The sequence below is a fragment of the Lagopus muta genome, chromosome 1 (genome assembly GCF_023343835.1).
Source record: "Lagopus muta isolate bLagMut1 chromosome 1, bLagMut1 primary, whole genome shotgun sequence".
Taxonomy (NCBI): domain Eukaryota; kingdom Metazoa; phylum Chordata; class Aves; order Galliformes; family Phasianidae; genus Lagopus; species Lagopus muta.
Genome location: NC_064433.1, coordinates 7,014,674 through 7,029,599, shown reverse-complemented (window position 1 = coordinate 7,029,599; position 14,926 = coordinate 7,014,674). Strand labels below are relative to the sequence as shown.

The window sequence follows — 14,926 nt, the reverse complement described above, 5'->3', positions numbered from 1 at the left end:
CCTCTATGTCATAAAGACTTATCTTCTACATACTCTTCCTTGTGAAGAGAAAAGGCCCTTCAGGACTTGACATGCACAGCAAAAAGGAGTCACTGCCCTGCTGGGTTCTACACAGCATCTTAGGTCAAGATGTACCTTCCATAATTCATGGTGAACCAAAGCATGCTCTTTGGAGCCAGCTCTTCAGAAAGGACATGCCTGCACTGCTTTATCAGTTACTCCTGAGGCTGTCATCACCAAGACCAAACATAATTTGTTTGTCTCTCTGTGTTATGCAGAGCAGTTGGAAAGAGCAGGACACTGCAGTCCCTCTATATTGTCCCTGTATGGTATTCATTCATTTTAACCAGTGGGTAGGGATGTAACTCCACTCTATCTGAAGGGACCCATGCATGAAGCCGAAGCAGTGTAGCCTGGAGCTGAGAGATCTGCATGCTCATGCAGTTGTAGCAGCACTAGGCATGTCTCTGTTGTTCTAGTGAGATATTCCCACTGATTTAAGAGCCTGAAGGCATCTTTCAGTGCACACAGCTTAACAGTTAGTAAGCAATTAACTCCAAGCTGAAGAATTAAAAAGTAACAAAGTCAGCCAAAGGACTTCCTTATGGCCAGTAAACAGGCACAGAAATTGTTTAACCTATCACCAAAAATAAAATGACCTTAAAGAAGGTCTGATACTGTTTGGTTGCTTTGCAAGAAATACCACTATTTGGTGTTACCCAGTTTTCTTTCACAGAAAGACAGTGGTTATGAAACTTAGGGTGAGCCTTTTTTCTCAGGCGCATAAACATTACCAGTGTTCTCATTCTCCAGTTGACTAAAGAGAGCCCAAGAAGGATAAGTAGTTTTGGAAACAAGAAAACATGTGGGACATCCCAAAATTCAGATGTGAATGTAGCTTGAGAAAGATTTTCCATAGCAGCTAAACATCCATTTCTGCCATTTCTTCCCAGTGTTATCCATTCTCGGAGATCAAATAAAACATGCTATGAAAATACTGTATTCTGTGCTGTAATACCACCACAAAGCTCTATGGACTCTCATTACAGAAGGATTTAATATGTAGCATTATTGGAAGTCCAAAGCAATGCTAACAGCTTGACTTCCAATTTACACATGCAAAAAGAACCGAGTTGGACCCCTACTACCAAGAAACACAAAGCACAGGTAAAATCAGTAGCTCTAAGAGCCTGATCAGAGAGAAATCACCTGCTTGTCAACAGCAGGAATGAAGCAATCAGTTTATTAATTTTGTGAAAGATTGCTGTGTGATGTCACCTGGCCTTTTCCAAACAGCAAGGGATAGAGTGAAGTTTCCCAATTCCAGAGGCAAAATGGGATATTTACACAGGAGGAGCGATGAGCTAATTAAGAGCTTTTTTTACTGCAGAACAAACAGCGATCCTCTCTGCTTTAGGGCAGAATGAAGTATTGTCAAGTCAGTAATTGCATTGATGGAGTGGTTAAACTTGTGCTTCCTGTGGTGAAGGAATGACAGACCAGAAACTTAAAAAAGCATAAAGTAGGGATTGATGTGAAATTTATAGAAAGTAATGAATGCTGGAGAGGAGGAAGCTGACAAATTGGTCTCTATCCTGACTGATCACAGAAGAACATCAGAACAGTAAAAAAGGCAAAAGGAACATGATTTTTAAATGGTTTAAAGGAAGCCCAGTTCACACACATACATTAGAGATCAAGAGCATAGAAGTGTTAAAGATAAGACTTAAAGAATGTCTGGGAAACATCCATAGTTACAACACAGAATCAGTTATATTCAGACAGGCTTTCAGGAGGTGTCACAAGCTCTCACGTTCATGAAGGGTGTTTGATTTGGCAGCAAGATGGTTTCAGTTGTCAGAGGTATGGAGCATGCATAACACTCCTCCCAGTGCCGCGCCACTCAGCCACAGCATTTATTCAGCCAAGGCTGGCCTTTCTCGACAGCATCCAGCGTCTGATGCAGTCAGACACAATCTGGCTGTTCTTGGAACGGCATCATTTCCTGAGACCTTTGGAAACATCTTTGCATTGCAGACAGGGATAAAAGACTTCAGGTTTACAAATGATACAAGAGGAGCAGAAAACATTTCCAGGAAATACTGGTTTATAAAAGCTAGTGGAGTCTCAGTGGCATTGCTGTAATACATTATTCACTGTGATTAGCTGACTGTTAAGGACTACCTGCTGACTCTTGCTGCTCAACACTTTTATTTCTCTTCCCTTTGCTGATCCTTCATGCTTTTTGGATTATGGACTTGGCCGTAAACTGAACCAGTCTTCAGGTCATGGCGGGTTCAACTCATTTTATAGCGCAGTAATTCAGTCTTGGTTTAGTGTTTGGAAATGTGGTGCACTGGAGAGGGAGACATATATAAAGTGAAGTTCCTTACCCTGCTCTTTCTTCTCGTGGAAGAGGCTGTTCACCCCATTTCCTTATGTAAGATCCAGACCTGTGACCACTGAAGAGCAGTGATAGTTTAAGACCTTCCCTTGCTAAAAAAGACTAATCCCATACCTGTTATGCAGGAAACCATTTTCTCTGGAGCACCTTTTTTGCTGCTGCTTGTCTCAATTTGGAGTGTCTACCATTCAGCACCAGGCTCTTCTTTTTCCTTCCTGTCCCCACCTTTTCTTCCTGCCTCAGCACCTGCCTCAGCCTGGCCGCTGCGCCCCACTGTGCCAGAAAGTCGTGAACAGGAGATGAATAGACCAGATCAGAGCACACTGGGCTGGAAAGCAGGATTTTGTCCCTGAGGCAGAAGGCTTCCGCAGGGTTTGGTCAGACATACCACTAGGCTTTCAGTCATTGAATATTTCTTCTGGCAGCAGCACTAGCTTAAGTGGCCTTCGCTCTCCTACCCTATCCCAGTCCTGCTACCGCTGTTCACTTCCTCCTCTTCCTCAGTCACGCTGGTCTAATTGTGTGGCCAGGAAGGAAACTGCCCAGAGAAAGGATCGCAGCTCAGTGTAACTCAGCCAAAAAGAAAGCAGTCACTTTTAACATTGATCAATGCTCAAACTCATTCACCATCTGGTCCACAGTAAGCAACACTGGCACAACTGTAGTAGCTGAGTATGGGTGCAGGCTGCATAAATCACAGCCACATAAAACAGAAAGAAACCTCTATTAAACTACACAATAATGTTGTGGAACAAGATAATGGCTTCACAGATCAGAACAAGATGGGAAGAGTTTGTCTCCATGGACTCTGTCATGGTTCAATCTCAATGAATTAACAGGTCATAATCACCACTTCTTTTGCATATAAGGTAATAAAAGCTTGGTTCAGTATCTCTCCCAAACAGGGCTCATCGCAGACAACTGAAGAGACTATGTAGGGAAAGCAACTTTTTAGAATGTTTTAACTGATCAGAATAGTCACGTTCAGTGTCTGCTATCTAAGTAAAGAAGTAGCTTGGTCATGTATAATACCTGTAAACACTAATACATAGTCTAGGGCACAACTATCTTGTAAGGAGGCCAGCGTTATTTTGGGTGGTTCATTATACGTATACAGTGGTGATACTGTCAGGCATAAAGCCCCAGGATTCTCTGCAAGAATCTACATTCATTGCAGACTACAGCATGACGTCCTATCCCTTGATGCAGCCAAGTCAAGCCCACGACTACCATTAAATATAGGAGTAGTCCCATCAAAATAAAACTCACTTACTCTAAGTGCTGTGTTGTATTCGGGTCTTAAAAGGGTAATTCTCTTTAAAAGCAGCAGCCAAGTCTGGAATGATTCTGCAGCACTCAGCAGGAATTTCAACAAGATGCAAAGACAAATCACTCTGACGGCACAAAGTGAAACAAATTGGACTTCAGCACTCTGGATTTAGGGTGGAGATTTGGAGCAAGACTGAAACTTCCTCGAGCACATGTGCTTGGCTTTGAAGTGGTAGCAGGCTTCTCATGCACCCCACCATCCCCAGGACTTGTCGCTGCAAAAGCCTGGGTATTTTTAGTACCAGGTGAAGCCAAGCAAGGGTCCAGCTATTAATTGGCTATGAATATGAGGCATCTTTAAATGAGTGGCCTGGGCAGTAGGCTCAGAAGATTGTGCATTGCAACCCACAGCTGCATGCATGTTGTGAGACCCTATTTACAGACACCCTGTGTCACAGGCATGTTTTCAGTCACACAACCCGACAGGCATGTGCATCATCATGACTGGGCATGGGATGGGAGTTCCTGTATTTTGGTCTCAAGATAGATGTGCTTTAGTCATACCACTACAGAAGGCAAGAGGATCTTCAGGAAACAAAACGGCAGGAATGGTTTCTGGTGGTATGAATCATTATAGCAAGCCACAGCTGCTATAGCTTGGGCATCCTTTGTGTAATACTCAGAATGCAGTGTTAGAATCTTCAGTGCAGAAAGTGTCACTTTGATTTGCTTGTAGAGGAGAAAAAGGAGAAAATTTAAAATAAAAATCAGAAATAATATATTGATTTAGAATTTTACAGGCACCAAGAATGTTGACAGCCATGCAGTACCTAACAGTATGACAAATATATGTGTGCTGAAGATGGATTCAGTCATGTATATAAACCCAAAATCTGGTTTCCCAGTCTGTATACAGTTATAGACACAAATATTGAGTTACATTATGTAGACAAATAATGTTTTGTCCAAATGACAGCTCTTCCCTCTGTGAGCTGATGCTTTACTGTCTCTCTGAGCCAGTAAACCACTTTGAAATTTAATAGGGAATTGTCTCTTCATAATGGAAATAAATGCACAGTGGTGATTATACAGATACAAATGCAATTTCTGTTTGGTCAAGCTAGAAACATTTGTTGGTGGGGTGTGGTCCCATGGGATCAGCGCACAGCAAGAATGATCTCAAACTGAACTAGAAACTGTTTGTTAGGCAGAAAAAGAGCCCTGCAGCCAAAGGGGAAGTAATTAGATAGTGAGCTGGGGTTGTTGACAGACCACCAAAAGTCCTGCTTAGCCAAGCCACTCTCTCATTCCATGGGGAAAGGGAGGACAGCAAGCCTCTGGGAAGATCATTGATGGGTTTTTTTTTCCCACATCAAATCACACAGGAAACCTCGTAATTTTTTTTTTTTTAATTACTGTTCTAGGAAGGAAAAAAAAAGTCCCAAACTGATTGAAATACAGGAATGAATGGAAGGCATGGCAGGATAGAGGGCTAAGTTACAGTGCAGCAGCATCCTCATCTCATGACCTGTGGGGCACCCTTAGCACAGGGTCAGGCTAATTCACAGGTGACAGCCCATGGAAATCTCTTAGTAAATCTGTCCCTGAAACAAGATCCCATTTGTTTGAGCTGAGTTGGTGCTGCCTGGATCAAATCCTTCTTCGTTCTTTCTAACTAACTAGTTTGACAGAGATATGATTGATGGGAGCAGGATTGGCTTGAGGCAGAACACAAACCCATGCATGAAAACCATAGCCCCACTGAAACAACAGGGACAAAACTGTCACTGACTTTGGTAGAGCTGTGATTTTTGTAGTTTAAAGCCAGAAAGGGACTGCTTATAACCTCCACCCTGACCTCCCACATAACTCAGCCCCTAGAATTTTGGTTGCTGGTTTGTTCAGAGGAGGAAATCAGATATCCACAGAGGAATTTTTTTGTTGTGTTTGTTTCATCTTTAAACTGAACAGCAAAAGACTTGGGGGTTTGTAGCTGCACTCGTGCAAGCTGTGTGAAAATACTGCCATTGTTTGGTTTTATTGTTCAGTGCCAGATTTGTTACCAGGATGTCATCCAGGGTTGTGACTCTTGCCCATAGCATAGGTGAGTGAAGGGGCTCCATATTTCCTTGCCTTTCCTAGAAGCCTCTCAGAGCGCCCAGTCATCTAGGTGCTAAGGTGGTAGTCCATGCATTCAGAGGGATGACTGTTCCTTCTGCATACTATGATTTAACAAGGAATTAATCATTCAAGAAGCTGTGAAGCTGGAAGGGCTGGCAGATGCCATGTGAGACCAAGAGCAATCACAGCTGGTCATTTATTAGATGCTTAGAATCAAAGAAAAACACAGGACAAAGAGCTCAACCTCCTGCTCAGCGTTAGGTCAGCTTCAAAGTCAGGTCAGGTTACTCACAGCTCTACAGTACTGACTGTAGAGTGTTTTTGTTTTTTCTTCATATATCTGGTTAGAATTTCTGTTCCTGCAACCTCTGCTTTTTGCATCTTTTCTTGCCACTAAGCAACTCTGAGAAACGTCTGGCTTCATTTCATTAGTAGCTCCCCTTTGGTCACCAAAGACAGCAGAAAAACAGCAGATAGATCCTCCATAGACTTCTGCAGATGAATTGATTGGAAACGGCTACCAGGTTTGATATCTGAAACTACCAAGAGCATGTTCATTGCTGAGTAACTCACTTTACTTCTGCCTTATCTCAGGTTCTTCAGGGCAAAACATACACAAAGAAAAAGGAAAAAGACACCACGTACTTGGGCATTTACATCTGGCTCTCAAAGCAACCTTCTAGTCCTTGAAGGAGCTTACAAGCAGGAGTGGGACTGACTTGTTGCATGGTCTGGTAGTCATAGGGCAAGGGGGAATGACTTTAAACTAAAAGAGGGAAGATTTCAGCTAGGCATTAGGAAGAAATTTTTTACTCAGAGGGTGGTGAGGCACTGGCACAGCTGCCCAGAGAAGCTGTGGGTGCCCCATCCCTGGAGGTGCTCAAGGCCAGGCTGGATGGGGTCCTGGGCAGCCTGAGCTGGCAGCTGGCAATCCTGCTCATGGCAGGGGGATTGGAGCTAGATGATCTTTTTGCTCCCCTCCAACCTAAGCCATTCTGTGATTCAATGATATGGTGATTAATGGGCACCAACCACCTTTGCTGCCTTTCAGCAGCCCTCTCTGTTCTGTTACTACCAAAGGTGACACAAGAGCCAGCAACAGCTTCATTACTGCCAGGAGCTCCCAAATGTATGGACGGTTCCTCTTCTGAGTGTGCAAACAAGGCTTCCTGAGCACAGCCCAGTGCCTAGCACAGATTACCTGAGCTCCCTACGCGTCAGTGAAGTCCCAGTCACCCATGGCATGAGTGACCAACCCAGAAAGGCTCCTTTATGTTCATTCAAAAAACACGCTCCCTTCTATATCAGGAGCCTCTGGCATTCCTCACATGCTCTCACACTGACCCTACCTCCTGCTGCGTGCAAACTCCACCGAACCAGCCCCACAGCCAATAAAAAAGGTAAAAAACTTCTTCAGACTCATATGGCTGAAACGGATGCAGATCCCGGGGCCTCCTCTCCTCCAGGCTCAATTTAATTAGGGAGCAGCTAGCAAACCACAAGTGTGCTCACAAAAGAAGCTTGCCTCTGAAGGGCTTTGACTGCAGCCCTTTGTAACTAGTCATAAACATCTGGTGCCTGGCGAGCTTGTCTGCTTCTTGGAAGGGGTTTCCAAAGACAAAATTCCTGTAGCTTGCACCTGAATTCTCCACAGTGCACCGTATACCACTCAGATCCCCGGCTCCTTTTGTAAGCTGCCAGCTTTGCAAAAAAAGCCATTTCTGGCAGTGCTTTCTGTATCATAGCCCCCCACCCACTCCAGACATTTCAAACAGTATGCATAGTCCCATGGGGAACAATTGTTCCCCAGGTTTCCTCTTGCATGTCAGCAGCTTGATAAGCAGTCTTGCAAATTCAAATGATAGCTCTGGTTCCGGCTCTGTTGGCGCGATGAATCAGAGCCCGCAGTGCAGACTCCCTGACTCAGAGGAGGAGGAAATAAGGATAATGCTTTTCTCCTTCAGCAGTCCCTTTGCCATTCACGTGCATGCATGCATGAGTGTGTAGCTGTGCTCCGAAGCCAATCTCAGGGAGACTTCCTTAAGCATCTGTTGAAGGTTGAATGATCTCATGTGCAGCTTGTAATGATGGCAACTAGCAAAAATTGTTCCCATCTGAAAGCTGCCCAGCGCTGCATGATCCAAAATGAGCTGCTGACCTCAGAAGAGATCCCAGTGGACAAAGCACCACATCACAGAAGCTCGCTCTGCCGCAAGCACCACTAATTGTCCCCTTGTCTGCAGGCTGCAAGTGAGAGCAGCTTCCAAAGGGCAGGGGAACTGTGCTTGTATTACTGAGTGGCTTTCTTCTAAGCCTCATTTCTAGTGTGTTTGGGGATGTGCTGTCCCTGTCCCTGCCTTGATGTACCTTTGGTCACGTGAAGGACAGAACTATGATTGTCCATCTCAACATTAAGTCACCCCTAATGCACTGCCAATCACAGAACTGTTGTCCATCTCAACAATGCAACTCCCACACAAAACCAAACTCAGCCTCAGTGTAGGAAAAAGCAAATGTGCCATGAACTTGGATGCTCTGGCTGAATCTAACCCCAAAAGTGGCATTTCAAAGCCTGCATGTTTCTGTTGTAGCTGCATGTCCACAAGACAGTGTTGAAATTATGACCAGCTCACTGCTGTGGCTCTTATCCCCCAGTGAAGGTTGTAAGCACCAGCGTGGTAAAAGGATCTTGATGGGTAAAAATTATGCTTCCATTTAAGAACCACTAATGGCACCTTGTGCATCTGTCACTGAATTAACAACATCAATTTGAAACCATACGTAAGCCAGGCAACTGGTTGAAGGGAACAGCTTGCTTACATTAGGAGATCTGGCTGAAGAGAGAAATTAGGCACTCTTTCTCTTGAGAGGTTGTGCTCAGCTAGTAAGAAAGCAGATACTTTCTTGTGGGTATTCACATTTTTGCAGATTGTATTCCCTATGTGTAAGAGGGTGAGACCTCTCAGATCAATATGGGCAAAACAAGTGGGAGGCTGCAGCATAATATTTGGGCAACAAAGGGAGAGTTATGGCAATGATAAAACACACATATATGTCCTGGAGAGTAGTGCTATGGAAAAAAAGACCCAAACTTGAGCTATAAAGCCTCATTCAGCCCCTCCTGGGGCAGCAGCCAGGGCCACATGGGACACCCCGGGGCACGAGAAATAGCACACGGCGCCTGCACTTGGCTGGCTGAAAGCTCCCCCAGAGCTGCTGTGTTTGGACAGTTGGAATTAATCACGGGAGGGAAACGTAGCTGCACTTAATGAGCTGAGCACTGTGAGCTTCGTTAGCAGAAAGGACAGAATAGGGCAGGATAAGTACATAGGGGACAGTCCCAGACAGAGGAGAACGGCTTACACAGGCATCTATCTCATCTACCTGAGTTGCTTCTTGCACAAACCTCCCAAGCAGAACAGCTGCCAACAGCTTAGAAAAAGGGTTTCAAATTCCGACTTCATGCCAAAATGACAACAGGGGACACAGGGACAGAGGGATATTTTCCAAAGGGTGTGAACTGCTGCTTTTTAGATGCTTATGTGTTCCACATGTCTGAGCGCTTCCCAGACACGTTTTCTGCACACACTGTGTTACCATCCCACGGACAGACGGGCATCTGGAAGCACGGAGGGATGTTTTTGGAGGCCCACGTGGCAGTCTCATGCTTGACCCCTGTTGCTGTCAGTGGGAGTTTGGGCCCCAAACTTCCTTTTCTTGACTTTGAAGCTCTGCTGAAGTGCGCTGAGAGCCTGTAGGGGAGACAGAGTCTGCATTCAGATAGCAGTTCCCAGCTTAACCCTTTCACCCCAAGCCCATCCTCTCTCAGTAGGTAAAATAATGGGCATTTCTGTATTCCATTTTGTGATTACGCCTTCTATGCGGAAATTTGCTTTTCTATGCAAGGAATAAATCAGTCTTCTAAGGAGAGTTTAAAATCCAGCCCTTCAATCTGCCCATCTCTCTTGGCCTCCTCCTCCCTTGCACTCAGACCGCTGGGGCAGCTGGGAACACCGAGCTCTCCATAGGGAACACAGACAGTCACGGCCCCCACCCCTCCATCCATCCGTAAAAGGGAAAAAGGCAACAACAGCGATAAAAATTTGCAATCCTGACGCCCTGGGATATTAGCAAGGAGAAAATCTTTGTGTCCCCGCTGTGGCTTGCTTTATTTTCTAGATTTCACCTCCATTAGCAGCTTAATCAGTGCAAATCAAATCACGCCTCCTGTTTACCGATCTCCAGAGTGCTGACACTGGCAAGCGGCTTATCTCAGCGTGGCAGGACTCAGCTCCTTCCTTGGGGGTCGGACAGGAACTCGACAGAAGTTGCTCGTAATGGGAGAGGGAGCATAAATCAGGGAGGGCTCCGCTGGTTCTGCTCCCAGCAGAGGTAACCAGCTCTGAGCGAGAGACAGGGGATGAAGAGCCTGGAAGCCAGGGTCTGGATTTGGGCTCAGTTGTTTGTAAGGATGTGGAGGTGGGCGGAGCTGCCCGCAGCGCGTCGGCCGCAGTCACGGCGGTGCTACTGCTGTTTCTACGCTGTCCTCCCTCCCTCCCTCCTTCGGCTGCAGCGTGGCAGGCAGGGACTCCTGCACAAGGCGTGGGTAAGGGCAGCGAGACGCGGCTTCTGCGGCGTCCCAGTGCCCGGGAGCTGCACACTCAGAGGGCGGGCTGAGTCCCTGAGACCTGCTCATGCTTACTCAGCAGCGAGGGCATAGGGGAGCGGGTCACTCCGCGCCTCGTGGTTTGGAAGGGACTTTTGAGGTTCGAGTCCGAGCCCCTGCTATAGCAGGATCCGTACAAGGAGGCAAGACTAACGCGACGTGCTGATTCCCGTGCTTCGGAGCCCCGCTGGCACGCCGCAGCCGTGCTCGACCTCCAGGCACCGCCAACTCGAGTGCTGTCAGCACCCGAGATAAACTCACACCGCTTCGCTTCCGAGTGCCGGTGCGAGCCGAGCTAAAGGCAGGGCGGAGCGCCGAGTGCCCTTACAGTCCTCGCAGCGCAGAGGTGTGAGCCGCCCCGCGGGCTGCCTTACGATGGCTCTGTGCGCTGCAAAAAGCCTGAGGGTTCGGCTGAGCACCCTCGAAAGCAGGAGGAAGCGGTCGAATCCCCGCTTTCCTGTAACTTTTTCACGTTTGTAGTTAATCCGCAAAGTGAAAGCGTGCCGCGGGAGCTGAGAACGCAGGGACGCGCCCGTCTGTCCCACCTCCCGATTCGCTCCGGTGCGGTGGGAGCGGGGCCGGGCCGAGCCGGGCGGGGCGGAGCGGGCGGAGCGGGGCAGCCCCGGCGCGGCGTCGGGAGAGGGAGCGGGGCGGAGGGCAGGGAGCGGGCAGGGCTTGGCGCGGAGGAGCCTCACCCCCTCCTTCTCCCGGCAGATCTTCCAATGGAGGCAGCTGGAGAACCTCTATTTCCGCGAGAAGAAGTTCTCGGTGGAGGTGCACGATCCGCGCAGGTGAGAACCGTGCCGCGCCGTGACGAGCCGGGGGCTGCGGGGCTCAGGGGGATCCCCCGCTGTGGTCTGGGGCTCGCTGCTCTTTGTAGCCGAACAACCCATAGGCTGGAGCCCTTCAGTAAGGGAACGCTCCCTGTGTGTCGGGTGGGTACGCTCCCACTGTGTCTCCCCCCCGGAGCCCAGCAGTGCTTTCTCCTTCGTTCCTTTGTGGCCCCGCGATGCAGCCCGGGGTTCCGCCGTGGCTCTCGGAGATGGGCGCCAGATTTTGTAGTCGCACGTTCCCTTGTAAATAAATATTCAGGAGTTCAGCGGAAAGGAATGGCACCGTACCAGAGGTTTACGGGCAGCCTGGATGCAAGCCCATCAGTCTTTTTGGCACAGTACCCTTTTTTGTTACTTTGGAGACCTAAAGTGGGAGAGAGCGAGTTCAAGTGACTGTGCTGCATTCAGTGCCTGCAGTCTGCACACCTACTTGTTTGTCTTAGTGGATGGTTACTGCACACAGTGACCAGTGTACAAATTCCTCTTTAAGTTATTGTCACTGAAGTCAACATTCTGCTTTTCAATTAGACATGAAAAGGTCTGACAGAATCTCTTCCCAGACCGATTTGGTGTGCTGCTGTGTTTTGCTGATTGCTCGGCTGTGATCCTGTTTCACCTTGTTTCCTGTGCCTATCTGTATAGTAGTACCTGTATTTTATGGAAATTTTGCATGCAGTTTCTGTGAACATGGTCACACCACTATAGCAGTGCCTGTATCCATACCATAGGTGCATTATCTTAAAGCAAAAACTGCAGGTAACCACTCAAACCAGACTGCAGTTCCAGGTCAGCAGAGCCTTGAAGCATCTGCTTAATATTAAGCATGTAAATAGTCGCATGAAATCTAGCAAAGCGAATTCCCAACGCTGAGAATGTTCTGGGAGACCTTCCAGCAGTGGGAGCTGGGGGTGGTGTGCTCCTTCCTCCACCAACTGTCCATCAGCAGCAAGGCATCAGGAACGTGGGCTGTGAGCAGCAAGGAGCCCCTGAACGCTGAGCTGGCCGCTTCCTGTAAGCAGCAATTCCAAGAGAGAGCAGTCAGCTCTGCGACGTTCAAGTCGTGGTATTTGCAGCTCTGTGTCATGCATAAATTGTGACCGCGCAGAGGAACTTCTCTTTCCAGCCGTGTGTCATTTGTGTTTATTTGGATGATAGGAATTAATGACGCTGGAGGGCTTCTGCTTTTTATTCCACAACGCTGTTTCCCCGAATCAACACCAGGAGGACAAAGCTCTGTCCGCTGTGAAGTGTTGTCTGTCTTTCTCACAATCAATTTCTGTAGGCAGAGAATACCTCCATTCATGTCAAACTGTTACTCTGGCTGTTTTACAGCCGGCCACGTTGCAGCAGTGTGCTGGGAGCACGGCTCAGGTTGTAGTCAGCTTCCTGGCCGAGGGGAGCAGACTCCTGTTTGGTGTATGGAGGCAGAGGAATAGCCACCACAGTGCTCTCTGCATTCCTCTCCATGTAGCCAAACCAGAGCCTGAGTCAGCAAAGCCACACTCGCAGGCATGGGAGAGCAAGCACAGCTCCATGGTTGTGGCCAAGGCTGGGCAGCACAATGTATGTTTTTGAGCCCTGTCTCTGCCTGCGGCTTCCTGTCCTGTGCAAACCACTTAACCTCTCTTCATCTCAGCTACTTATCCCATAAAGGAGGGTAGTTGTGCATTTTTGTATCAGCGGGGTTGATTCCATAGCACATGTGGCATGCGTGGAGGAAAGACAGAAAAAGCACCCAAGAGCCATCTCTCATAGGCTCCTTTTGGGAGCCAGCTGTGAAAAGCAACTCAGCATCTTTGAGCAAGTGTGCAGACTTCCTTACAGGATTTACAAATTGGACAGGAAACATGTAGAGATACCAGAAAGAAAAAAAACAAAAAAACACATCATATATCACTGCTTTTAAAAGGAAAAAATTAATGATTTGAAGAATATGCTTCTGGGAGTTCAAAACAAGGACTGAAAGAGGTGGCACCAGAATTAAGGCTCCAGCCCATGTGCCTGAATGCCTCAGAACCTTATATGCCAATATGCTGCAGTGATTTGTGTACCTTAAATCAACAGAGCGTTCAGAATCCCCTCTCCAGCCTCAGTTCCAGGAGCACCTTGTCCCAGCGCTGCTGCTTTCGTTTGCTGTCCAGCAATGGCAGTCAGGCAACCCTGCCTGTCATCCTCACCACCACGGCCATCAGCCTCCATCCTGCTGCACCCATGGAGAGTTTTCTCACGGCAGTTACGACAGCAGGTTTCCTGCTGTGTTTGCATGGCACAGGGTAGCACAGAAAGGGCTGAGCTGAGGATAGTGCTGAAACTTGAGACCCCCATTTCCCTTGCATTGGCTGTGGCTGTTTGCTCAGAGAGATTTCACTCCTATTTGTGGCTCTGCAAATTGATACGATAACACATTTTGCAGCACTGAAAAGACCCTGACACAAGAACTCATCGATTTCCCAAGGAGATCCTGGCCAGCAGTTCACAATTATACTCAGTTTTCTTTTTCTTTCAGACGTTGCTCTGTCTCAACTTCTTTTTACTTCCACCTTCACCTCCAGTTTTGGACAGCCATGTGTGAGAAGAGTTGAGGAGTGCAGATACAGCGGGGAAAACACTGCTTTTTAGCAGACTCGGGCATTTCAGAGCACTGGGAAAAGAGTCAACCATCTCTCGTGCTGCCCAGTAGAGCTCCTGGGCTGTCCTGCACTGGCACATCCACATTTGCATTGCTCAAAAGGGCCTGCTGGCATCCCTTGGTAGCATGCCCTGCTCCCCATGCAGGAGCTTTTTTCACAATGCATGTCTCTGAGGAAAAGGCCATAACAAAAGTATCACATTTCTGTGGTCTGATTTTTGGGTGTTCCTGTGTGGAGCCAGGAATTGGGCTTGATGATCCTTATGGATCCCTTCCAACTCAGGATATTCTATAATTCTGTGATTTCTGACCCAACCTGTGTACCATCACTCGCATTTATTTCATAATCATATTCAACCACAAGACTCTTAACAGACTGGAGAGCAGACCCTCATTTATTTGGGGCTTGGTTTTCTCCAGCCACCATTGTGTCCCTTCAGTGGGAGGAGTTCAACAGACCAGGATCATGGAAGTAGAGTAGCCATAGATCGTAGAGTAGCCTGGGTTGAAAAAGACCTCAAAGATCATCGAGTTTCAATCCCCCTACCATGGGCAGGGTTGCCAACCACTAGACCAGGCTGCCCAGAGCCACATCCAGCCTGGCCTTGAATGCCTCCAGGGAGGATGCTGTGAGCTTATGCGGTATTTATCCAGCAGCGTGCTGGTGTCAAGGACTGTGCTGGCAGGGTTAGAGTTGAGGGATAGGAAAGAATAATCGGGTAGTTTTGTACAGCTGTGAAAGCATGGGGAAACCTAACCTGTATTTTTTGTTAATATTTGAGGACAATTGGGAGTCCCAAAGAGGAAACACTTAGCTCTTATTTTTCCTGTTTTTATATTCTCTCAGCTAATCGCTGAGTAGCATTCTTCTCTCCAGGGCACCAGGCAGCCCTCTCTGAGCCTCACAGCTTTCCATACCACATAGCAAGTCCTATCCTTACATTTACAAGACAGAAAATCAAGGTTTTTTCAAGATTTTCTTCCACATTCTGTAAAGCAACCAC

General features: G+C 47.4%; 1 protein-coding gene and 1 long non-coding RNA gene across 10 annotated transcripts in view; one reads left to right on the top strand and one right to left on the bottom strand.

The window, feature by feature from the left end:
* Positions 1-14,926, top strand: part of FRMD4A (FERM domain containing 4A) — a 355,674-nt gene that overhangs the window by 303,424 nt on the left and 37,324 nt on the right. For all 9 annotated transcript variants that reach the window (XM_048962839.1, XM_048962846.1, XM_048962854.1 and 6 more), the window contains one exon: positions 11,175-11,251. In XM_048962839.1, coding sequence (XP_048818796.1) covers positions 11,175-11,251 — 77 coding nt within the window. The remainder of the gene's footprint in view (positions 1-11,174; positions 11,252-14,926) is intronic.
* Positions 4,453-10,208, bottom strand: LOC125701396 (uncharacterized). Its single transcript, XR_007380228.1, has 2 exons — positions 10,030-10,208; positions 4,453-9,546 (listed from the first exon to the last, which is right to left on the bottom strand). It is a non-coding gene; the product is annotated as an uncharacterized LOC125701396 (long non-coding RNA).